The sequence below is a fragment of the Penicillium chrysogenum genome (genome assembly GCF_028827035.1).
Source record: "Penicillium chrysogenum strain IBT 35668 chromosome Unknown utg000005l_segment0_segment0, whole genome shotgun sequence".
NCBI lineage: Eukaryota > Fungi > Ascomycota > Eurotiomycetes > Eurotiales > Aspergillaceae > Penicillium > Penicillium chrysogenum.
Genome location: NW_026622753.1, coordinates 2,194,903 through 2,216,933, shown reverse-complemented (window position 1 = coordinate 2,216,933; position 22,031 = coordinate 2,194,903). Strand labels below are relative to the sequence as shown.

General features: G+C 50.1%; 11 protein-coding genes across 11 annotated transcripts; 7 read left to right on the top strand and 4 right to left on the bottom strand.

The window, feature by feature from the left end:
* Positions 1–266: 266 nt before the first annotated feature.
* Positions 267–2,036, top strand: N7489_009243 (putative carboxylesterase; the record flags this gene model as incomplete). Its single annotated transcript, XM_056714993.1, has 2 exons — positions 267–639; positions 739–2,036. 2 exons carry the CDS (start codon positions 267–269, stop codon positions 2,034–2,036), a joined length of 1,671 nt encoding a protein of 556 aa, XP_056562615.1.
* A 580-nt stretch (positions 2,037–2,616) lies between these two features.
* On the top strand, positions 2,617–3,193 carry N7489_009242 (uncharacterized protein; the record flags this gene model as incomplete). Its single annotated transcript, XM_056714992.1, has 2 exons — positions 2,617–2,757; positions 2,936–3,193. 2 exons carry the CDS (start codon positions 2,617–2,619, stop codon positions 3,191–3,193), a joined length of 399 nt encoding a protein of 132 aa, XP_056562614.1.
* A 380-nt stretch (positions 3,194–3,573) lies between these two features.
* N7489_009241 (Zn(II)2Cys6 transcription factor) lies at positions 3,574–5,816 on the bottom strand (the record flags this gene model as incomplete). The annotated part of the gene is made up of 2 exons (XM_056714991.1): positions 3,574–5,742; positions 5,796–5,816. The coding sequence occupies 2 exons, from the start codon at positions 5,814–5,816 to the stop codon at positions 3,574–3,576; spliced, it is 2,190 nt and encodes a 729-aa protein (XP_056562613.1).
* Positions 5,817–6,446: 630 nt separating this feature from the next.
* Positions 6,447–7,273, top strand: N7489_009240 (DUF924 family protein; the record flags this gene model as incomplete). The annotated part of the gene is made up of 2 exons (XM_056714990.1): positions 6,447–6,613; positions 6,673–7,273. 2 exons carry the CDS (start codon positions 6,447–6,449, stop codon positions 7,271–7,273), a joined length of 768 nt encoding a protein of 255 aa, XP_056562612.1.
* A 672-nt stretch (positions 7,274–7,945) lies between these two features.
* N7489_009239 (uncharacterized protein) lies at positions 7,946–10,695 on the top strand (the record flags this gene model as incomplete). The annotated part of the gene is made up of 4 exons (XM_056714989.1): positions 7,946–8,190; positions 8,258–9,697; positions 9,769–10,065; positions 10,128–10,695. 4 exons carry the CDS (start codon positions 7,946–7,948, stop codon positions 10,693–10,695), a joined length of 2,550 nt encoding a protein of 849 aa, XP_056562611.1.
* A 365-nt stretch (positions 10,696–11,060) lies between these two features.
* ramB (bifunctional protein farnesyltransferase/protein geranylgeranyltransferase) lies at positions 11,061–12,234 on the top strand (the record flags this gene model as incomplete). Its single annotated transcript, XM_056714988.1, has 3 exons — positions 11,061–11,290; positions 11,354–11,458; positions 11,562–12,234. The coding sequence occupies 3 exons, from the start codon at positions 11,061–11,063 to the stop codon at positions 12,232–12,234; spliced, it is 1,008 nt and encodes a 335-aa protein (XP_056562610.1).
* A 323-nt stretch (positions 12,235–12,557) lies between these two features.
* On the bottom strand, positions 12,558–13,874 carry N7489_009237 (putative L-serine dehydratase; the record flags this gene model as incomplete). The annotated part of the gene is made up of 1 exon (XM_056714987.1): positions 12,558–13,874. The coding sequence occupies one exon, from the start codon at positions 13,872–13,874 to the stop codon at positions 12,558–12,560; it is 1,317 nt and encodes a 438-aa protein (XP_056562609.1).
* Positions 13,875–14,488: 614 nt separating this feature from the next.
* Positions 14,489–16,575, bottom strand: N7489_009236 (methionine--tRNA ligase MSM1; the record flags this gene model as incomplete). Its single annotated transcript, XM_056714986.1, has 8 exons — positions 14,489–14,755; positions 14,810–15,287; positions 15,338–15,705; positions 15,756–15,887; positions 15,937–16,023; positions 16,079–16,150; positions 16,207–16,325; positions 16,386–16,575. 8 exons carry the CDS (start codon positions 16,573–16,575, stop codon positions 14,489–14,491), a joined length of 1,713 nt encoding a protein of 570 aa, XP_056562608.1.
* A 242-nt stretch (positions 16,576–16,817) lies between these two features.
* N7489_009235 (putative nuclear transport factor 2 domain protein) lies at positions 16,818–17,385 on the top strand (the record flags this gene model as incomplete). The annotated part of the gene is made up of 2 exons (XM_056714985.1): positions 16,818–16,863; positions 16,946–17,385. The coding sequence occupies 2 exons, from the start codon at positions 16,818–16,820 to the stop codon at positions 17,383–17,385; spliced, it is 486 nt and encodes a 161-aa protein (XP_056562607.1).
* A 235-nt stretch (positions 17,386–17,620) lies between these two features.
* N7489_009234 (Ish1 domain-containing protein) lies at positions 17,621–17,970 on the bottom strand (the record flags this gene model as incomplete). Its single annotated transcript, XM_056714984.1, has 3 exons — positions 17,621–17,719; positions 17,805–17,851; positions 17,898–17,970. 3 exons carry the CDS (start codon positions 17,968–17,970, stop codon positions 17,621–17,623), a joined length of 219 nt encoding a protein of 72 aa, XP_056562606.1.
* Positions 17,971–18,747: 777 nt separating this feature from the next.
* On the top strand, positions 18,748–21,607 carry N7489_009233 (uncharacterized protein; the record flags this gene model as incomplete). The annotated part of the gene is made up of 6 exons (XM_056714983.1): positions 18,748–19,109; positions 19,159–19,511; positions 19,555–19,812; positions 19,861–20,111; positions 20,304–20,434; positions 20,500–21,607. 6 exons carry the CDS (start codon positions 18,748–18,750, stop codon positions 21,605–21,607), a joined length of 2,463 nt encoding a protein of 820 aa, XP_056562605.1.
* Positions 21,608–22,031: the final 424 nt, after the last annotated feature.

The following is a 22,031-nucleotide window of genomic DNA, read 5'->3' as shown; positions in this document are numbered from 1 at the left end:
CCGAGCTCCTTGTTTGTCTTTCACCAATAAAAACCAATCGCCTCGTTATCTCGGCTACTAAGTGTCCACAAACCGCGGAATGAAGTGCGCGAGAGACGCCATCTTAAAGAGCGTGGTCCCCGGACTGGGAATACTCTACTTGACTACAAAGTACTTGAATACCATCTCAGGATAGAGACGTGTGTGATTATATCTACTGTGTCACCTATGACCTACGTGTATACTCCACTACCGCAGATCAACCATCAACACAACAGAAGCCAAAGATGGAAACAACCCGCCGTCCTCACCTTAAATCGCTCGCCCACCGCGGAAAAATCCAAGGCGTAACAATCTCAACGTTGTCTTCCCCCACCAGCCATGCCAAAGATCTCTGCCACTACTTCGGCGGCGTCCGCTACGGCCTTGCCCCCGCCGAACGCTGGCGCCGTGCCCAGCCCTTACCTGCGTCCTTCAGCTATGGGAGCGAAGAAGAACCGGGCCGCTGTGATGGGGGAGCAGGACTTTGTCCCCAACCGGGATTTTTGAACATCACGCCAGAGAATCCAGATGCATGGGACGAGGACTGCTTTCAGTGTAATGTTTGGACGCCTATCGGAGAGGTGCCCGATGGGGGATGGCCTGTCTTTGTTTTTATTCGTGAGTATCGTCTGTTGAATTTAGGATATATGGACTTCGGACCATGAATGTGGTAATACATCCCATATAAACCGTGCTGACAGGCATTTCTCGGTGCAGACGGGGGATGGCTTCAATTTGGCACACCCAATTCATTCAATCCAGCTGCATTGATCGGCGAGGCCGATTTCAACTGCGTCATTGTGATGCCTGCGTACCGGGTCAACTTATTCGGATTCCTGTACTCAGCCGAACTGGAAGAGGACGCAGCCACAGTCGGAGAGACAGTTGGGAACCACGGATTCTGGGACCAGAGATTAGCACTCGAGTGGACGAAGGCGAACATCCAACTATTCGGCGGCAATCCGGAGACCATCACGATCTCAGGATATTCCGCAGGCGCCAACTCCGTCTTCCATCAACTAGCCTACGATCTCCGTCAACCAGACGAGAACTCCCTCATCTGCCAAGCCTGCATCTGGTCAAACAGTCCAGCCGTCCAACCCAAGCAGCCAACCGAAACACAAACCCAATTCAACCAACTCCTAACAGTCCTAGACATCCCGCTCACCCTGCCAAATAGCGAGAAACTCATCCGGCTACGTTCAATTCCGGCCAAAACCCTCCTCGACAAAGCAAAAACAATTCCCCTCCACCAATTCCGCCCAACAACAGACACATCCTTCATCTCCCCGTCCCTCTTCACAGCCCTCGACACCGGCGCCTTCGCACGCAGTCTGCTAGCCCGCAACATCCGCATAATAATAGGCGAATGTCGCGACGAGCGTTTCCTGTACAGTACATGGTTCCCACCGAGGGAAAACACGCTCTCCGCGCTGCGCACCCGTCTTGTCGCAGATTACCCAGAACATATCGTCGACGCCGTCATACCACTGTATTACCCCAACGGCTCTCTACCGACGCACTGCGAAAACTGGGACCAGGACGCGTGGGGGAGGATCTACGCTGATATGCAGGTGCATCGGATGCAGCGTGGGCTTGTGTATGCGTTGACGGAAAATGAGGGCGGGGTTGATGCTTCGGCGTTGCTGTTTCGGTATCGGATTGAGTGGAGGGCGGAGTGTGTGGAGGTGGCTTTGCCGGTTGAGTGGGGGGTTACGCATTCATCGGACTATCCGGTTTGGTTCTTTGGGAATGGGGGGCTGTTGGGGGACCGGGAGAAGGAGGTTGTGACGGAGGGATTTGTTGGTCCGTTGGCGATGTTTGTTCGTGGGGAGAAAGAGTTTGGATGGGGGACTTCTGGGGGTAAAGGGGTTAGGACGCTGAGGGAAGATGGGAGTGTTGAGATTGTGGAGGATGGGGACTGGGAGGAGGGTGTTAGGGTTTGGAAGGTGCTGAGGGATGCTGATCGGAAGGTTGGAATGGGTTATATGTATATGGAGAAGTATAGACTATAGTAACACGATAGCTTCACGATGTGTTTTATATGCCAAGCTTTCCCCGCATTCTAATTACGTCAAGGCTGCCTGGGGTACATCAGACTACCTGTGTAGTACATATAGTACATACTAGTTATAGCTAATAGCAATATGATCATACTATGTACATACTAAACAAGAACATAAGTACATTATAGTACTACAGCTGGTACAGAAAATACAAGGAACACAGGAACTAGGCCTTTCTAGATCCCCAAGACGGTGGTGATTCACCACATGTAACCCAGTGACTGGTCTTATAAGCCATCTTCCCCCTCTTTGCCTTTCATTCTCTTTATTATTTCAATTCCACTAATTCAAGCTAATCTTGGAGAAAACTATTAAGGTATGTTTTCGTTTCATTTCTCGTTTTATAGATTCCATCCCCCAGAGGCAACCCGAACAGGATGACGTCGTTGACTCCCTACCCTTAAAATGATATCTCCTAGTTATTATTCTCTGCCCTCATCAACATCCTATACTTTACCTCATTCTTACTCGATCCACTAAAGAAAGTAGAACCATCACAGATCACTCCAACTGCCTAGACATACCCAATATGTCTAACGACGATACCCGTCGCCACTGGCACGGAACCCCCGGCGACCGCTACGAGCACCTCAATGTCTGGATGAATGGCGGTGCCAAGGGTCCCAGTCGCCGCGCTTCCTGGGCTATGCCTATTCCAGATACCAGAAGGGTATGTCATTTGCCTCTTTAGATTCCTTCTCATCTATCATTGGCACTACTCCACTACTTCACTACTTCAGTACTTCACTGCTTCACTGCTCCACCACGTCATTCTACTCTAAACTATCTATCCATATCCATCTGTCCATATATACATCTCCAAAGCAAACCTAACACCCAAAATGAAGGACTCCAATACCTCCACTTCCTCAAACGGAAGCAAACGAGTCGAAGATGCCTTGCCTAACGCCCCAGGCATGGGTGAGCGTCGCGGCAGCTCCGTCGACTCCTCCAGCGGCCTATTCTCGAACCTGACTACACAGAAGCGTGGATCTACAAACGCGGATATGGCTACCCGTCGCGCGAGCTGGAATGAACAGGCTGCTAACCGGGGTATCTTCGCGAAATGGTGGGACGGATACACCCGGGGAAGTGGTAGCAAGTAGTTTGATTCAGTCTTATTCTTCTGGATCTTCTGTGTGCTTGGGCATTTGTACATTCGATATTCGGGTTGGTTCTGGGGATCGGAATTGGAAAACGTGAAAAAGAAAAACAAGGAATATTGGGTTGGATGCTTTTCTTGTTTTAGTTGGGTGCTTCTATGAGCTTTTGGTGAATTTCATCAGCATTTCTTATTTCATTTCTTCCATTGAGGGTTCCCTTGTCTTCTTCTCGGTGACCGGTTGATGTCTTTGCAAGTTTAACATCATTCAGCAATGTCTGACACTGTCCCTATAACTGCAACCAACAACTACTCTCATTGTATATGCAAAAAATAAATCTCATGGTAGTGAACTGGGAGTCTCAAATTCAAAGGGGCACAATTTCACCCCATAGTTGTCTCCCAACCTTTCTCAATCATAACATCAACCCAATAAGCATCATCATCCCCACTATCCAACCTCCTCCATACCTCATTGACCAATTTCAAGCATACATGGATCGGTTTCGGCGGCAGAACATGCAAAAAGGACGTTAGACGGCCGAGGATGAACTTGCGCGTGCGCGAGACTTCAATAGCCTCCATTGAGATGGTAGGTGTTTGGTTTGGGTTGTTATTATCGTTATCATCACCTGCTGAACAATCTTCGCCATTTTGGGGTTCTCCGTCTGCACTTGTGGCTAGACGTGGGAGACGGAGCTCTGAGCACGATGCTACCAGGAGGAATGGTTGAAGGCAGCGGGTGCGTGATTCCAGGGGTATGGTCTTTAGCCGGGAGAGAATTGTCACGGCAAACTCGGTGAGCCAGTCGTTGTATAGCGTTTCTGGGGTAGATGTCTGTTGGGTGTCTGGTGATGGCGGGGAAGGTAAATTGTGAGGAAAATTGCGATAGAGATTATGAGTGGAAGGTCTTGTAGTTGGAGAAGGGGCGTTGGGTCGAGAATTGGTATTTCGTCCTGTTGCTGAACTGGGGTCGGCGAATTCAGCTGACAGGTTCATGCTGTCAAGATCGATCGGGAAGAATGGGTCGCGGGATGATGGATCGGTGTTGGGGTATTGGGATGTTGTGGATGTTGCGGCCGGCAAGCGGTTGCGCAGTAGGTCTGGGAAGACGCGGTATAGCTGCATGAGGCCAACACATCGATATGCTTCGGCCATAGTGAGGAGGTGCCATACTGGAGTATCGTCGTCACCGGGACTGACGATCTCGGCCTCGGACGGATGGGCGAGGCCCAAGAGGCGTTCTTCTAGTTCGCGGGCTTTCTCGATCGCTAACTGTGCACGGGTAATATCATCTTGGGAGGTGAATCGCCTTGAGTGGATGCGTTTTCGTTCGCGGCGGATGAGTTGCCCGACCTCGTGCACGGTGAACTGAGTGTCGCGCGCGATGCCGGTCCACGGGTGTGGGACTCGTTGTAGGACGAAGGTCTCGCCCATAGATGAAGCGGTTCGTAAGTTTTCAGATAGGACCATGGTGTCATTATCTGCGACAAAAGAAAGCAGCATCTCCCAGTAGATGAGAGCTTCTTCGAAGAAACGGTAGTTATTGTTGTCATTTTTGGGGAAGCTGAAGCCAGAGGTTTGTGATGACGAAGATATAGTATTCAGCTGTTTGCGGAGCAGGTTGAAAAATGATATACCTAAGTCACTTGGGTCGTGCCAGCTAGCTGTCTGTCCGAGCATTAGCAGCGCTAGCAAAGACTTGTCGTCTATTACCGCTTCGCGCGTGATTATCTCAACAGCTTCATCACGCATCTTTCGGCCCATGGGGCCGAACTGGGGAAACTCGGTGACCAGAGTTGCAGCAGCCATGCTTTGCATTGTTCGGCACATTGCCAGTGAAGAACCCCAAAGACGGGATACCGTGGTTCGGAATGGGTTCATTTGGCTGTCGTAGCTAGAGAACAATGCTGCCACTTCCTTGAAATAGTACTCAATCAAGGTCCATGATGGATTATTCAGTGGACGAGACATTGACATGAAGTTATGTGGTGCAGGGCGATGTGTTGCAGGAGGATAACTGCGCACAATGGCCGAAGGTGAGAAGTCTCGGTAAACATTGTCAATCTGTTCCTCACTTGTTGTTGATCCGATGAGTGACAGAAACTGCGATATTTCTACATTGATATCTTCAGACTGTTGAAAGCCATGGAAAGTGTCTCTTTGGTGTGTAAAAGATGAGGATGCTGCCGTCATCGGGGACGGTGAGCATAGGTCCGTCAGTTCGGGCAAAGAGCCATGGCCCGCAGGCTCCCACAGATTGTCACATAGAGCAGTCCGGTCATCTAAAACAAAATTTGATGGAGCTGGTTCATGAGTCTGAAAAGTTGAATCATCTGGCAAATCCTCGTCGATTTGGTTTGCCGGCTGACCAGGAGCAGTCGAGCCAGTAGCCGCGGGACTCGGGCTTCTCACCTCCGAGATCGATGACGCTACGGCGGGACTAGACTGCTCATACTTGGTAACCCAGCGCAGAGATTGTGCGTAGCCAGGGCACCGGACGCCTAGGCGGGTACAGCGATTGCAGTGAGGTTTCTCCTCGCCGCACTTGACCTGTGTTTGTTAGCGATATCCAACTGGGTAACGGGAAAGACAAACCCGTTTACTCTTGCATCTTGCACAGCCATTTCTAGACTTCTTAACGCGGCGCATTATAAAGCATGGAGAATATAAATCTGAAAAGATCCGACAACATTGAAGTTGCGGAGTATTGGGGGGAAAGGCGTGCGGGGAGTGAAAATCGACCTTATCAAGATAAACGGGATTCTTTTGCCTCTTTTGGCAGGTAACACGGCATCTAGCTTGATGACTATATATAGAAAACTATATGAAGAACTATGTCAAGTATCTGGAGAGCATACATGTACAATAGAAATGAAAACCTCTATTGCTTCGACCTTCCAAGGTGGCTTTGGGGGAACCTAAGGTTGGAAAATATCCATGCTGACTCAGCTATGGCCTTCCCCGGGTTTGTGCTTGGTAATTGAGATCTACACCTGAACAGGGCTCGAACATGGCATATCTAGTGCGCAACAGAGTAAGTAAATGTCCAAACGAGCATTCTTATCAGTCTAACATTAAGATAGGGAATCTCAAGACCTTTTCAGAGACTTGCGACTTTCAAGCCTGTGGTGATCCCGACTAACGGCCTGGTATCAACCCCAAGTCTCCATACAAATCCAATTGGAAGGCCTCAATTGCAGAAGAATTCCTGCGCAAGTACCTCTGTTCGCGGATTTCACTCAACTCCCATCACAATGGCAGGATCCTCCGAACTCAAGCAGACTTTGACACCATCCCTCCTTGATGACGTGCACAATTTGTGGTTCGATCATCTGAGCAACGAGGAGGCACTTATCCTACCCGGATGGAGCGAAATGGGGAAGTGGTTTTCTCGCGACGAGGCTTTTGACGAGGCCTGCGTGTGAGTGACGGTTCGCCTCTATCTAGACACCAAAATGGGAGACTAACGAGCCCAAACAGCACCCAATTCCGCCCTGCCCTGGAAAAGATAGTTGGCTCCGGAGCATCCGCTTCAGACATCCTATCTGCGGTTAGCCCATCCTCACCGATGGATTGGCTCAGCATCATCATTTTACTTGATCAGATCCCCCGCAATTGCTACCGAGGAGCCGAGTCGAAGCTAGTATTTGGACGCTTTGACCCACTAGCCGAGGAGATCGCCCTTCGAGCAATTAAAGAAGGGATACCTACCCAGTCGCCGTATTTCAAGTATCGCATGGCTTATCGCACTTGGTTCCATATGCCCCTTATGCATTCGGAAGACTTGGCTGTGCATGAGCAAGCCGTCAAGGTGCACGAGGGTACAGCCAGAGATGTGAGTGAGCTTCTGGCTAGGGATGCATCGACTCTTACGGAAGAGGAAAGAAAATGCCACGGCGTTCTAAGCGAGAAGGAGGAGGCACTCCAGGCATTTTTGAGCAATACATTTGACTTTGAGAAGAGACACAAAGTGATTATTGAGCGATTTGGACGATACCCGCATCGGAACCTAGCACTGGGGAGATTGCCTACCCCAGAGGAAATCGAATATCTGAACAATGGTGGGGAGACATTTGCGTGAAGCGAAACCGAGCTTGTATGTACTCGCGAGTACAAATGTATACACATCCTTACATAGGCGGTCATAGTGTACAATATTGATATGCGCGTAGAGTCTGTTCACGGAATGAAATACGGCATATTTCTACTAGACCATAACAAAAACCAAAGTTCCTGTTTAGGGCCTACGGGGCCCATATCCTCGTCTGACAAAAGCGTCGAATTATTATTCAACAATAGAAATTGGCGACCCTACATTCCGATGAACGACGTGGAATTCCATCCTAAAGCAGTAGGTGAGCGCATGCCCCTTCACCCTTCACCCCTTGATAGCTCGCCTGACCCCTTTCCTGTTTTAGTTGGAAGCCACATACCTTGATCTATCCGTCCAAGCGATGTTGGAGTATACGTAGAAAAGGAAATTAAATCTCAAGCCGGTTTCAGAAAGTCAATAAACATGCACCATCTGTTTCTCGTTCCCTAGGTGGGATTAGATTGCTGAGATGGGATTGCTTTTCTTCATCTTCTTGATCAACAGGTCTCCCTGAATACAAGACGCACGAAGAAAAACCGCAGTTGAACCCTCGTTACTTATATATAACTTCTGTCTACTAGACGAGTACTTGCATTCGAGAACGGGGGACTTGAAGGCGACAATGTGCAATTTGGTCTTTCTAGCTCTTTTCCATTCGTTATGATCGTCTCACGCCAATCCTCCATCAGACCCTTCATCGTCTCACTTTTGGTTGTCTCAGTGGCATCGTCCAAAGTGCTCCATCTTCTCCAACATGCCTCTTCTCTCCCCGGGAGTCAATTGGCGCTCTATTTTCCGACATTCTTCATCATTGAGACCCTTCTATGCGTAGCTGCGTGGGGGTTGCTATTTAAATCCACCGGTGTGAAGTCCCTTTTGGGCACTGCGATGACAGTGGCCATAACGTAAGTACTCAAGTATCCCTTTACTAGGTAGAATCAATGAGTAAGACCGAGGTTTTAACTGTTACAGGTCTCTGAGCTTCATCTTATCTGCATCCCAGCTTGGTTTCTATTTTGTGACTGGCAGTGAGATCCGCTGGGATGCAGCCACAGCTGTGGGAAATGACCCAGAAGGGAGAAAGCTGATGCTCAGCGGGCTGAGATCGTTTTTGGGAGCTGCAAGTGCCCTTCTGCTGATCTCATGGCTACTCAAATATTGGCTATATGCTCTCATAGACCATTGGATGTCTGCGCTATTTAGCGCGCAAACCGAGAAGACAGACGAAGAAGGCATTCTGATCGGTACTCAAAAACAGTCCCGGGAAGCGCGACTCACTCAATTTTGGACAATATGCGCCGCGCTAGTCATTGGATTATTGCGCTTGACTCGGCCGCAGGTGCCTTATAACCATATGTCTCAAACTGTACCATTCAGCTTTTTCCAGGCTTTGGCTTCGAGACCTGCCGAGCTGCATCAGATTGGAGATCAATCATTTCCACTCCCTGACTTGATTGACGAGCCATACTGGGAAGGCCCACACGATCACTTCAAGGGTTGGACTCCCGGAAAGCCAGACTCAAACACCAAAAAGGATCAACCTGCATGGGCGTCCGGGGATTTACCACCAGGGTTCAAGCGGTGGAGCGAAGGAGAGTCTGGCAGAGATGAAGAAGAGACCGCTACTCCGAAAGGAAACGGGACTTCTCGAAATAACATTTATAGCCCTGTGGACGACCCTCTCCGAATCACGAATCTCGACCGTGAAATTCTTGAGCCCATAGCTCGGGCTCTCAAGAAACATAAAGTCCCCATCACACATGTCGTGCTTGTATTGATGGAAAGTGCTCGGAAGGACATATTCCCCTTCAAGGCGGGCTCACATTTGCACGAGCAGATCCTGTCGTCCTACAATACCCACGACCCCGAAGTACTCCGAATGGTCAACGCCAAGTTATCAAATCTGACACCAAACGCAGAGAAGTTGACCGGTGAGGCCAGTGGATTTACGAGAAATAACAATATTTCCAGCCCCTCTGGTGGATGGAATGACTCGACAGAACCAGGAATGGGCGGCATCAATGTCAATGGTATCCTCACCGGTAGCAGTCTATCGTTCAAAAGCGCAGTTATGAACTACTGTGGTGCAGGACCACTGCCTGTGAACTTCATGGATGAGGTCAACTCCCAGAATTACCAGCCGTGTCTCATGCAGATACTTGAATTGTTCAACGAACTCAAGGAGGACTCGACTGAGAAGGGCACAGTGAACCATAAATCTGGGACTGGGCTTGAGCATATTCATAATCGAAGCTGGAGCTCTGTGTTCTTGCAATCCATTACAGGACAGTACGACGAGCAAGATAAGCTCAACAAGCAGATGGGGTTTCAAAAATCCATCTACAGCGAAGACATTGAGAAGCAGAGTGCCAAATATTATCACGAGGGCATGGAGGAGATCAATTACTTTGGGTAGGTAGCCATTTTCCCGACGGAGGACTATCTCAGACCATCCGCGCTCACATTGTTAACTCATTACTTAGATATCCGGAGTACGAGATATACCCTTACCTGCAAGATGTGGTCAACAAGACAATCGAGAACAATGAACGACTCTTCCTATCTCATTTCACGAGCACAACCCATCACCCGTGGGGCACGCCCGCGGCATACCAGGAAGAGCAATACTTTGCTGGAGACGGTCTCATGGCGAAGCACGAGGACATCAATAAATATCTGAACGCAGTCAGATACGTTGACACATGGCTTGGCGATATGATGAAGGTCCTTGATGAAGCCGGGATTGCCAACGAGACATTAGTCGTATTCGTGGGAGATCAGTACGTTGCACCTACTTCAGCAACTGCACAAAACCAAATAACCATGTACTGATCCGAAACAGTGGCCAGGCGTTCCCCGAAGATGCGCCAGTATCCGGCACCTATGAGAACGGACATATCAGCAATTTCCGCATTCCCCTTGTTTTCCGACACCCGCTATTGCCCGCACTGCAAATCACAGCAAATGCAACCTCGATGTCCGTCGTCCCGACCATTCTCGATCTACTGGTAAACTCAGGCTCGTTGAACGAGAGGGACTCCAGTGCAGCTCTAGACCTAATGAATGAGTACGAGGGGCAGTCACTGGTGCGCCCGTACCAAGCTACCCACAATGGCCGACAGGCATGGAACTTTGGCATTATCAACCCCGGCGGTACAATGCTCAGTGTTGGGTCTGCCGCAGTCCCGTACCGACTCATATTGCCGCTCGCTGAGGACTTTGAGTACGTTTTCTCTAATCTAGACACCGACCCGGACGAGTTGAGCCCATCGCGTGGGTGGTCCCTCGAGGAGTTGATCGGCCGTGTACAAAGGAAGCATGGAGACAAAGCCGGGAAGTGGCTGGTAGATGCGGAGAAGGTGGGAAAATGGTGGATTGAGGAGCAGAAAAGACTATGGAATTACCAATAATAATAGAAATAAATCTCATCAAGTTATTAGAAGAAGAAAAAGAAGAAGAATAGGAAGAGAAGCGGGTTGGCTTGATATTGTTCGGTTTCTTTGTTTGCGCCTGAGGCAGACACTATCGCCCCACCTCCACCTCATGTTTTATATTCGCCGCATTTCGCGTTCGGTCTTGGATTTAGACAGTTCTCTTTTCAGTTCAATTGATCGAGACTGTACACCTTGATAACGAGATAGTGCAGAGCCTTACGCCGTGAGACCTCAACCCAGACTTGTCCAGTATCTGACCCCTGTAACCCCACCATTTGATTGCATCCCGGCAATTATTCTCCCGCTCTTAAGCCTCTCACTGCAATCTGCATCGACGAATAATGGAGGGAAAATATTCCACCGATCCCGAATGGGCATCTGTCACCCCAATTGACCTGGACGATGGCTTCAGCTCGGGCGCCATGCCCCTGGCAACCATCGCCTACCCAGCCGAGTACCTCGAGGCAACCTCGTATTTGCGTGCCGTGATGGCCGCGAACGAGATGTCTGAGCGGGCATTGAGCTTGACTAAAGATGTGATCTCGATGAATCCAGCGCATTACACCGTATGGTATGTTGGCTAGTAATAGCTCCCCCGTGACATGCCGAGATCGATATCTAATATATTATATAGGATCTACCGAGCAAAGATTCTATTTGCTTTGGACAAGGACCTGAATGAAGAATTGAACTGGCTGAACGATGTTTCATTGAAGTATCTCAAAAACTATCAAATTTGGTATGTTGACCATCACCCGGCAAGCACGAACGCCAGAACGCCATGGAAATAAAAAGCCAGGGAAGAAGAAAGTCCTTAAAGACAAACCTAACAACTCAATCAGGCACCACCGCCAAGTCCTGCTATCATCAAAAGCACACTTCCCAACATTCCCACCCAAAGAAGCAGACTTCCTAATGGAAATGTTCGCCCAAGACTCCAAAAACTACCACGTATGGACCTACCGCCACTGGCTCGTGCGGCATTTCAGACTATGGGACCAACCCCGCGAACTCGAAGACGTGGAATTCCTCCTGAAAGCCGACGTGCGCAACAACTCCGCCTGGAACCACCGGTACATGCTCCGTTTCGGTCCGCGAGACACATCGCTCCCGGATGCGGGGATGGTGAATGCGGGTGATCTCTCCACCGCGCCGACCGAGAAGGGCAGACTGTCTATTGTCGACGAGGACTTGATTGATGGCGAGCTGAAGTTCGCGCAGGAGGCTATTCTGCGCGCGCCGGAGAACCGGAGTCCGTGGTGGTACGCGCGCGGTGTGCTGAGGGCTGCTGGGCGTGGATTGGCGGAGTGGGAGGGTTTTGTTAGTGGGTTTGTTTCGGAGGGGGCCGTTAAGAGTTCGCATGCTGTTGAGTGGTTGGCGGATGTTTTTGCTGAACGGGCTGGGAAGGAGGCGGAGGCTGTGAGGATGTTGACGATGTTGAAGGAGGAGTTTGATCCTATTCGGAAGAATTATTGGGATTATCGCATTCGGAAGCTGGATCAGGCTGTGGCTTGATTTGGGCAAGACCATTGCAAATGTCGCTGTCGTGTGGAGGGTGGAAAATGTGTGGTGCCGTACAATTTTCTTATCAGAATAATTGATGTTTGTTCTGGGGTCTTGCACTTTTCATTGGAAAGTATTGCGTAAATTATAAACGGGGATCGTTGAAGTAAAAGACCGCTGTATACATTGTATGATTGTATGGACGATGCAAAATCCAACCCATATCTAGACGATAGTAATCAGAAAGTCCATCAAGAATGCTGTGAATCAAACGCCAAAAGCCAAGGCAAAACAAGGTATCCAAAGCGAAAAATATCCATCATCATCATCAATAATCATGCCCATCCCGCATCCAGCATCTTGCGCCATTCACAAGCCATATCAATAGTGACATAGCTGCCACCGCAGACAATAATAACAACCCTACTCTGCGAGTTGAGACCAGGAACAAGCTGCTTAAGCTTCGAGTTTAGCTTCTCGCCGACCTCCTCAACCTCTTGGTCCGTCTCATTATCCGTCGAGATCGACCGGTCATCTCCATAGCCCTCATCGCGGTAAGTAACGACAGTCTCATCCGAACTCCTCTTTCGCTTCTTGATACTCTGAGCGCCTGCACCGGCAGTCTCCGACGCGGGAGCAGCGGTGGCAGCATCGCCGATGGCCGCCTCGATACAGACACCACACGCAAGCTCGACGAGGAGTCGTTCGTCGCTGGCGAGGCGGAGCACGCCGCGGGCAGCATCTGCGTCCGAGAGGACGGTGCTGTGTACCTTGATGCCTGGGGGCGGGGACACAGCGTACTGGAAGGTTGTCTCCGAAACGCGGACAGCGCCGAGAGAAGTGGCCTGGGATGTGATCTTTGGGAGGGAGATGAGGGATTTATTGGCGATGGCCGCTGCCAAGGAATCGGTACCGGCCGTTTCAATGGCGAGGAGGTGAATGGGGTTTGGTTTGGAGGAAGAGGAGGCAATTTGCTTCTTCTTCTGTCGTCGCTTTTCGATGCCCATAACGAGGCCGTTGAGGAGGCCGCCGCCGCCGACGCTGCAAAGGATGGCGTCTAGCGGAAGCGCCCGGTCATTGTAGGCTTTTTCGTCTTCGGGGCTGGTGGAGGGAGGAAGCTGGGTCTCGAGCTCGTCGATGAGGGTACTGTTCCCTTCCCAGATCGGCTGGTTGTCGAATGGGTGAAGGGCAATCTTGATCACATCCTGGTCATCCCCGCTGCTGGTCTTCATGATAGTTTCCCGCATGTATTCACCTGCTTCTGAGAATGTCTCGCCATGACGGATGACGTCTGCTGCACCTGCCGCCCGGATCTTGTCAAGCATCAAGGGCTTAGTGGCCATGGGAACCACGACAGTGCAAGGGTAGCCCAGGCTCCGGGCTGCACAAACGGCCGCCAGTCCGGCGTTTCCTCCGGACGAGGCGTAGAAGTGGACTCTGCGGCCTACGTTTGCTGGGTTGCGAAGATGAGAGAGGATTTGATTGCCCATAGCACGGGACTTGAAGGAGCCGCTGGGTTGCACATTCTCCAACTTCAGGAAGATCCTACATCCAGCTGCCCGAGAAAGGCTCGCAGACTCGACCAGGGGAGTCTCGATCCATGGCGTTTTGAACTGCAGTTGATCGCAGGCGGAGATGTCGATGCTGCCCATTTTGATGTGTTGAACAAATGGAAAAGGAAAAAAAAAAAAAAAAAAGTCTTTGCTGTTCACCGGAGTTCTAAGATCAGGAGTATATAAATGATCCCAAAATAGTAAATTGTGAAGTCGAGTGGTTACACGACAGCAAGGTGTAGATTCACCAAAACAGAGAGATAGGGGATATATCGAGAAGAAAAAGAAAAACAATGAAACATCCAAACACCAGTATGCAGATATTAAGACATGTTTTGATATACAAGGTGAGCCTCCAGGGCTAAAAGCTTCCCGACGGAAAACTCCAGTTTCCCGCCTGATAGGACCGTAGTATCCACGGTTCTGGCCCAGTCTTTCCCGTCGATAACCTTGAGGGAAAGCCCAATCACAGTGGGTCGGCCATGATCCGTGGATGGACCATGACATACCGTTTCTATTAGAGTGACCGGGTGTGGGAAACCTGACGTCTCAGCTTTCGAGCCGTGGAGGACCCGGGGAAAAAAAAACTTCATCGAGTCTGGCGCGACCGAGCGGAGATGATGCATATCTTTATTCAGACGGGCCTCTCGGTCGCTCATGATTGGCCATCGATCGATTCCTCTTATCAAATCGAAAGCTCAAAAACAGGCGCATTACTCCTCAGTGAGCAAAGGAGGGAAAAGTATACCTTTCTTAACGCCCTCACCGTAATCTGGATCCGAACCGTACACCGTGGCCGAGAATGCCCGCTTGGAGGGGTCCGAGGTGTTTACACAGAGCAATTCTAGAAGATCATGAGACTTGCCGGGCATGAACGGTTGCAATAAAATGCCAGCGATCCGAAGCGATTCCGCCACGTTGTAGATCGCTCGTGAGTTGGAAGTTTTCCACGGCTCCGCCGCATGGAAGTACTTGTTAGTCTAGGGAAAAAACAGGTCAATACTCGCCGAACCCGTGCGGGGATCACCTCTTACCTTCTCGATAATGCTCATAGTTTCTTGCAGCGCGGCACGCGGGTTTAGATTCTCCATAAACTCGGCAACCTTGGGAGGCGTCTGCTCCAACATTTTCTGATGATCCAGGTCTTCAGGGGTAGCAGCTGGAAGCTTATTGGATAGGGCGTCCATAATGTACGAGCGCAAATTGCCACGCGCACATCCAATTGTACGCAGAGCAAGGTTTCCGATGCCTCCCTGAAGCAATTTCTTGTAATCTCGGATGATAAAGGAATTGTCAAAGTCCGCATCATCTGCAAGGCCACCTCGATACGCTAGGAAAAATCGCATGCCATCGACTCCGAACCGTTCAATGGCGAAAAACGGGTTCACAACATTGCCTGTGGATTTGGACATTTTTTCATGGTTCATTGTCCAGTGCCCGTGCACTAAGACGTTCCGAGGCAGGGGGAGATCAAGTGCCATGAGGAAAGCGGGCCAATAAACACAATGGAATCTGCGAAATGTTAATTTTTGCATGCCCTTCGGGAGAACTCGTGAACTTACCGAACAATATCTTTGCCAACTACATGCAAGTCTGCAGGCCATGCAGATGTGTTTTCTTGTCCGGGTGGGAAAGGATATCCAGCTTTGGTCAAGTAGTTGACCAATGCATCTAGCCACACGTAGATTGTCTGTGTGTCATCGCCGGGAACAGGGATGCCCCAGGTCAGACGTTCCGTGGGCCGAGAAATCGAGAGATCCTGTAGTCCCGTCTCGACTCCATTGATCACAGCAGCTGTGTAGGAGGTTGGGCTGATGAACGGATCTTCTCTTTTGTACAAGTCAAGTAGGCGATCCTTGAAGGCTGAAAGACGGAAGTGGTAGTTGGTTTCTGAGGACCACTCTACCTCTTTACCCGTTTCTATTGAGACCTGTGTGTGGTTAGTATTCGTACTTGCTGGAGAACTGATAAGTCACATACCATGCGTTTCCTCCCTGTTGATGGATCTAGGGAGTTCTGCACTTGCGTTTGTGGGTAGAATGTCTCATCGCTGACTGAGTACCAACCTTCGTGCTTCGAGGTATAGATATAGCCCCTGTGTTGCAACATTTCCTACTCCTTATCAGCCATATCCTACTACGAACGGAAAACAGTCGCTTACCCAAAAGTATTGGACGGCGTCTCGATGTGCTGGGTCCGTGGTCCTGATGAAATGATCGTTGTCGATGTTTGCGGCCTTTGCTAGGGCCTATAACAGAGAACGAGTTAGATATACCCTTGGATATGGCAAAGGGGGCTCGTACCTCAAAAGTTCGGCAGTTCATATCGCAAAATGCCTGGGTATCCATGCCCGCTTGGATCGCAGCTTGTTGAATCTGTGATCCGATGTCAACGCCCGTTCTCGACCAGCAATCGAATCCGTATGGACTACCTTCATTCCGTGCTCATCGGTTCCGGTCAATAGCTGAGCATCCGTATTCCCGAGCAAGACCTGCCACCGTTTCATGATATCGGCAATCACCATTGTGTATAAATGGCCGACATGAGGCGCTAAATGCAGATATGTTATTAGCAAATGAGTTTGCACATGATCCTCACTATAATTCTCACCGGCATTGACGTAGAAGATTGGCGTGGTCACATAGTAAGGCTTGTTGGACCTTTGCGGCGTAGTTGCAACTCCGCGTCGGGGAGTCGTTGCCCAACCATGATTGCGGGATGTACAGTTCCACGGATGCCTCGACCTCAGAAGCTGAGACGCTCTAAGTAACGAGCGGAGTGGCGTCCTTGCTGTAGACATTGGGTTGGTGGTAACGGCAAGAAAAGCGATTCATGTTATTCCGCACACCTCGGGTGGTCCGAGCTTCTCCGCAAGTCTCGGCCTTTTTTTGCGCTTACATCGTCGCGCCTACATCGTCATCGAGAACACCCTGTGATCAACAAGTATATATCTTTTCATCTCATCTAAAGCATATTACCACATCTTCTTGGATCACGCACACACATATTCCCCAGTCTTTTGCCAACTTGAAATACATCACAATGGCGACAGCAAGCGAGGATACACTAACCAAAGTGTCGACTGAGGGTAAGTCCCAGTTTATAACCCGGGAATCTAGTTTCATCCCTTACTGGAAACCAGCTGACCTTTTATTTGTTCCTATGTTCAGCTGCGACCGATTTCGTTAAGACCTTCTACCCAGCTTTGGGATCGAATCGCGAATCTCTCAGCTCATACTACTCCCTTGAGCCCACAACAATCCTGTTCAATGGAAATCGTGTCGCAGATGGCGCTGCAGTTCAAGAAATCTTTACCAATCAAATGTCGCCAACACACTACGAAGTCCAATCATACGACTGCCAAATCATCAACAAAGCATACCCCACCATTTTGCCAGGTGGTGGACTAAAGCCTCAGTCAGAGATGGGAGTCAAAGATATGTCATTTCTCATTGTAGTCAGTGGATTTGTGCGGTATGGAGAAGGTCGCGATCAGCCGCAGCGTGGATTCAGCGAGACCTTCGTGCTGGTCCCCAATCCATCCGCAGAGAGGGCGAGAGGCCGCAAAGATTGGCTCATCGAAAGCCAGAACTTCCGCCTTGTCGTTTGAGCACCATACATTTGATCCAACAATTATGAATCACTCACATGTCAACGGACTATACCATGTGACACGGAAGTGAAAGAGAACTGAGCCATGCCCACCCACAAAGGATGAATTTCTGGGATGTACGATGCAAACAATGGTCCACTGCTTCAAATTACTTCATTGCTTCAATACTGGAACGCCAGACGCCAGGATAGGAAAATATGATGTTTCCCCGTTCTCATGGAGACGATGGGGTTTATGGCCCAGCCGATGTCTTGCGCGGTATGCGGAGGTTTGCTTTGACTCTTCCAAGCAGTTCCTCACGCGTCGCAGCTTCGTTCGGTAAAAGCCCTCTCTGGGATATTTGGTCAGAATACAACTCTCAAGAAAATGTGATTATCTCGACTCAATCATGAACTGGATACTTCGTTCAAACATACCGCTTGAAGCCATCTTCTCATCTCATCCATTGTCCAGTTTTCAGGGTCTAGCCTCTGTTAGCCTGTGTTTGATGCCTAGTAATATCTACTCACCGCCAGTGGGATCTGCTTGCGCGGGAAGAACATCGCTGCCGAAGATTGTATAGGCGGCCACCGCAGTGACCATTCCTGCAAATCCTATATAGGAAGATTGTGGTCAGAAAGTTGGCGAGTACCTTGACTTGGGATTGTCTACCAAGGAATAGATTCTATCGCATCCGGAATTAGATATATTTCATAAAAGCATAGACAGACATGTAGTACCTTGGAATTCAATGCTCGGTCTAAAGGAGTTGGCATTTTCGAGAATGATGCAATGATCCCTTGAATCTGTTGGGTCGGTTGAGAGCTTTTGTTTCTCGATAATGAAAAGAGAACAAATAGAAGAGGAAAAATATCACAGAAACACATGCAAAAGACAGGTATCCAAGACGAATAGATGTGAACAGTTCGCAATATGCGGGTTACACCGCCACACCGCCACCCTCGCTGCTGCCTTCGAACTATATGGAGTAGCTGTGCCGGCTTTCCACACCTCTGTAACAGCCCAATTTAAATACATATGTAGTTTCAGGGAGACTGATACGGCAAATGAGCCGGATTATCCGAAACGCTGGCCTCCCCACTGATGATGATAGGTGGAGACGATTGTCGTAGTCGTCCATCATGAGACTGCCTAAATTGTCGCGTTCTTCAACCTCTTCTTCCGATTGACCGGAATATCATCAGCATGAACCTTTTTAATCTATCTCGGACCCTGCAGGTTCCCCAGGTTAATGGTGTTTCCTTGGCACGGGGGAATTTCTGCAGCAATCATGATTCCTTTCGTGTTTGCAACTTCGGTATATGAACAAAAAATGGCTCCTCCTTCTTTTCCCGTCTCTCGCAACCCCATACCGTCAATATGAAGCTATCTGCACCTCTTCTCGTCAGTCTAGCTGCTTTCTCTCAAGCAGTCACGGCGCTGGTCGCATTCCCTGGCGCTGAAGGTTTTGGCGCCAATGCGATCGGCGGCCGCAAAGGCCAAGTTTACGTCGTTACCAACTTGAATGATTCCGGAACAGGTTCGCTACGCGATGCTGTTTCTGCCACTGATCGCATCGTTGTCTTTGCAGTCGGAGGCGTGATTAAAATTTCTGAGCGGATGGTGATTTCGAAGCGTGTGACGATCCTGGGACAGACGGCGCCTGGCGATGGCATCACAGTCTATGGAAATGGATGGTCATTTTCTAATGCGGATGATGCGATTGTGCGATATATCCGGATGTATGTCTACCCTTTCTCCGCCGACTTTCTACTTACTGACATGTTCCAGTCGCATGGGTAAGGGCGGCTCCTCAGGCAAGGACGCCATGGGTATCGCCGACGGAAATAGGATGATCTTCGATCACGTTTCGGTCTCATGGGGACGCGACGAGACATTCTCCATCAATGGAGATGCTAGCAACATCACCATACAGAACAGCATCATCGCGCAAGGGCTAGAGACCCATTCCTGCGGCGGATTGATTCAGACCGACGGTGGCGTTTCGTTGTTCCGCAACCTGTACATTGATAACAAGACGCGCAATCCCAAGGTTAAGGGCGTGAACGAGTTCACCAATAATGTCGTGTACAACTGGGGCGGTGGCGGCGGATACATCGCTGGAGATTCTGATGGTCAATCTTGTATGTGCCTCTGCCTTCTGTGTTGGCATCAGCTAATTGTTAGACGCCAATATCATTGGCAATTACTTTATCAGTGGTCCTTCGACGTCAGTGACGGCGTTTACTCGTGGCAATTCAAATTTCCACGGATACGTCGACAACAACTTCTATGACCCTGACAAAGATGGGCAACTGGATGGCTCTGAACTCGGAGTCTCGTCTTCGAACTACGGTGGTATGGCAATCGTGTCGTCTAAATACAACTATCCAGCGGTGGCCTACGCCATGACCCCAGCTGAGGCCGTGACCTACGTGACCAAATGTGAGTTTGTCCTTGTCCGAGAGAGCATCAGCTAACCGAACTCGACAGATGCCGGAGCATCCAAGGTTAGGGATAGGGTCGACACGCAGTTGATCGCGCAAGTACAGTCCTGGGGCACAAATGGTGCTTTGATCTCTGATGAAGCGACTATGGGAGGGCCAGGTACTCTGAACGGAGGCACTCCTGCAAAGGATACTGATGGGGATGGAATCCCTGATGAAGCGGAGAAGCATCTGGGAACGAATCCCAACATCGACGATTCTATGAAACTGCATAGTAGTGGCTATACATATCTGGAGGTGTGGGCCAACTCGTTGGTTCCGTCGACCTACCATTGACCTGTCATTGCTGAAGTCCGTGCATTCGGAGTATATATGCTGAATTTGCCCATTTTTCCATGATCCTTCCAGAGTTATGATCACAAGAGCATGTAGATCATCGATGTAACATAGATATTAGCCTAATCATGTCGGTACTGAACCCTTGTATAGGCTGATCGGCTGATCGGAAGAATGCCTCTCGAGGATATAAACCGAAACCTAAACTACCGATGGGCCATTTGCACGGGCGACAGCAATGATGTTCCTTTACCCAGTCCTGCTTTCCCTCATCTCCAGTGGAGGTAAGTCACCTTTCTCTCTTCGGTTGCCATACTGACCATCCAGCCCTGGCTGCCACCTGCCCGAGTCTCCCTTCATCCCCCCAGCTCCAGTCCATCACCACACTCCCCGACCCCTTCTCTTGGTATCCACTGCAACAGTCCGGACGTGTAACCACTCTCTCCGACTGGCAATGCCGTCAGAGCCACATTAGTACACTCCTCCAGCAGCTCGAACTCGGCACCAAGCCTCCCGCTCCCTCCAGCGTAACCTCCACCTTCAGCCAGAACAAACTCTCCATCACCGCCTCCAATGCCGGAAAAACCATCTCCTTCACAGCAACCATCACCTATCCTTCCTCAGGAGCAGGACCCTACCCTGCGATGATCGCCTACGGAGGGCTGAGCATACCCCTCCCACCCGGAGTCGCAACCATCACCTTCGACAACAGCCAGATCGCGCAGCAAAACGACCAAAGCAGTCGGGGGAAGGGCCTCTTCTACACTCTATACGGAGCGGACCACCCCGCCGGCGCAATGATGGCCTGGGCCTGGGCCACGTCGCTCATCATCGACCGTCTGGAAGCCACCCCCGCCGCGAGAATCAACACGGCTCGAATCGGGGTGACGGGGTGCTCGCGGAACGGCAAGGGGATGCTGGTGGCTGGGGCCTTCGATTCGAGAATCGCACTCACTGTCCCGCAGGAGTCAGGCACGGGAGGGTCAGGGTGCTGGCGGCTGGCGGCGGCGTCTGAGGGCGCGCCGCAGGACGTGCAGACGGCGGGGGAGATCGTGCAGGAGAATGTCTGGTTCTCGACTGCGTTCAATACCTACGCCAATGATGTGGACCGTCCGCCGTTCGACCACCATATGCTGGCTGGGTTGATTGCTCCGCGCGGTCTGGTGTCCATTGACAATGCGGGGTATCAGTGGCTAGGCCCGTGGTCGTCGCTGGGGTGTATGGGGACGGCGAGACTGATTTGGCAGGCGATGGGGGTGCCGGATCGGATGGGGTACTCGATGTCGACGGATCATCCGCACTGTTCGTTTCCGGATCAGCAGCGGGGGGATTTGTTTGCGTTTATTAATCGGTTTATGCTTGGGATGGAGGTCAATACAACGGTGCAGAAGAACTATGCGGGGATTGCGTTTGATAGCAAGCCGTGGGTGAACTGGCAAGTCCCGACTTTGACTTGATTGTGTCGACGATTGAGTCTCTGTTTCTTGTTTTGGTGCTCTTCTATGCGAATGTGCTTGGATTTAGTATTTTATACAGTCAACGGGATGTATATGTACAGTTGCAATATGAGATAAGGTATACGAACATAGGGTCTTAGTTGTATGATGTAGAAATTTATATATACTAAATAGCTAGAGTTATCAATAAGACTACAGTAGCTAGCTTCATAGTATATCTATGGTAGTAACAGTCTTAACTCGGGAAGAAGAATTACACCGCAGATAAATCAATCTTATCCACCCTTAGCTCCTTACCAGAAGACCCTTTGGGCTGCTCCCACCTTGACATGGATGTAGTGTGGCGGAACGTCGATAAAGATGGCAACGTTATAAGCTATAGAGCTCTGAATGCGGGAAGGCTCGAGGAGCGATTGGAGGGAAT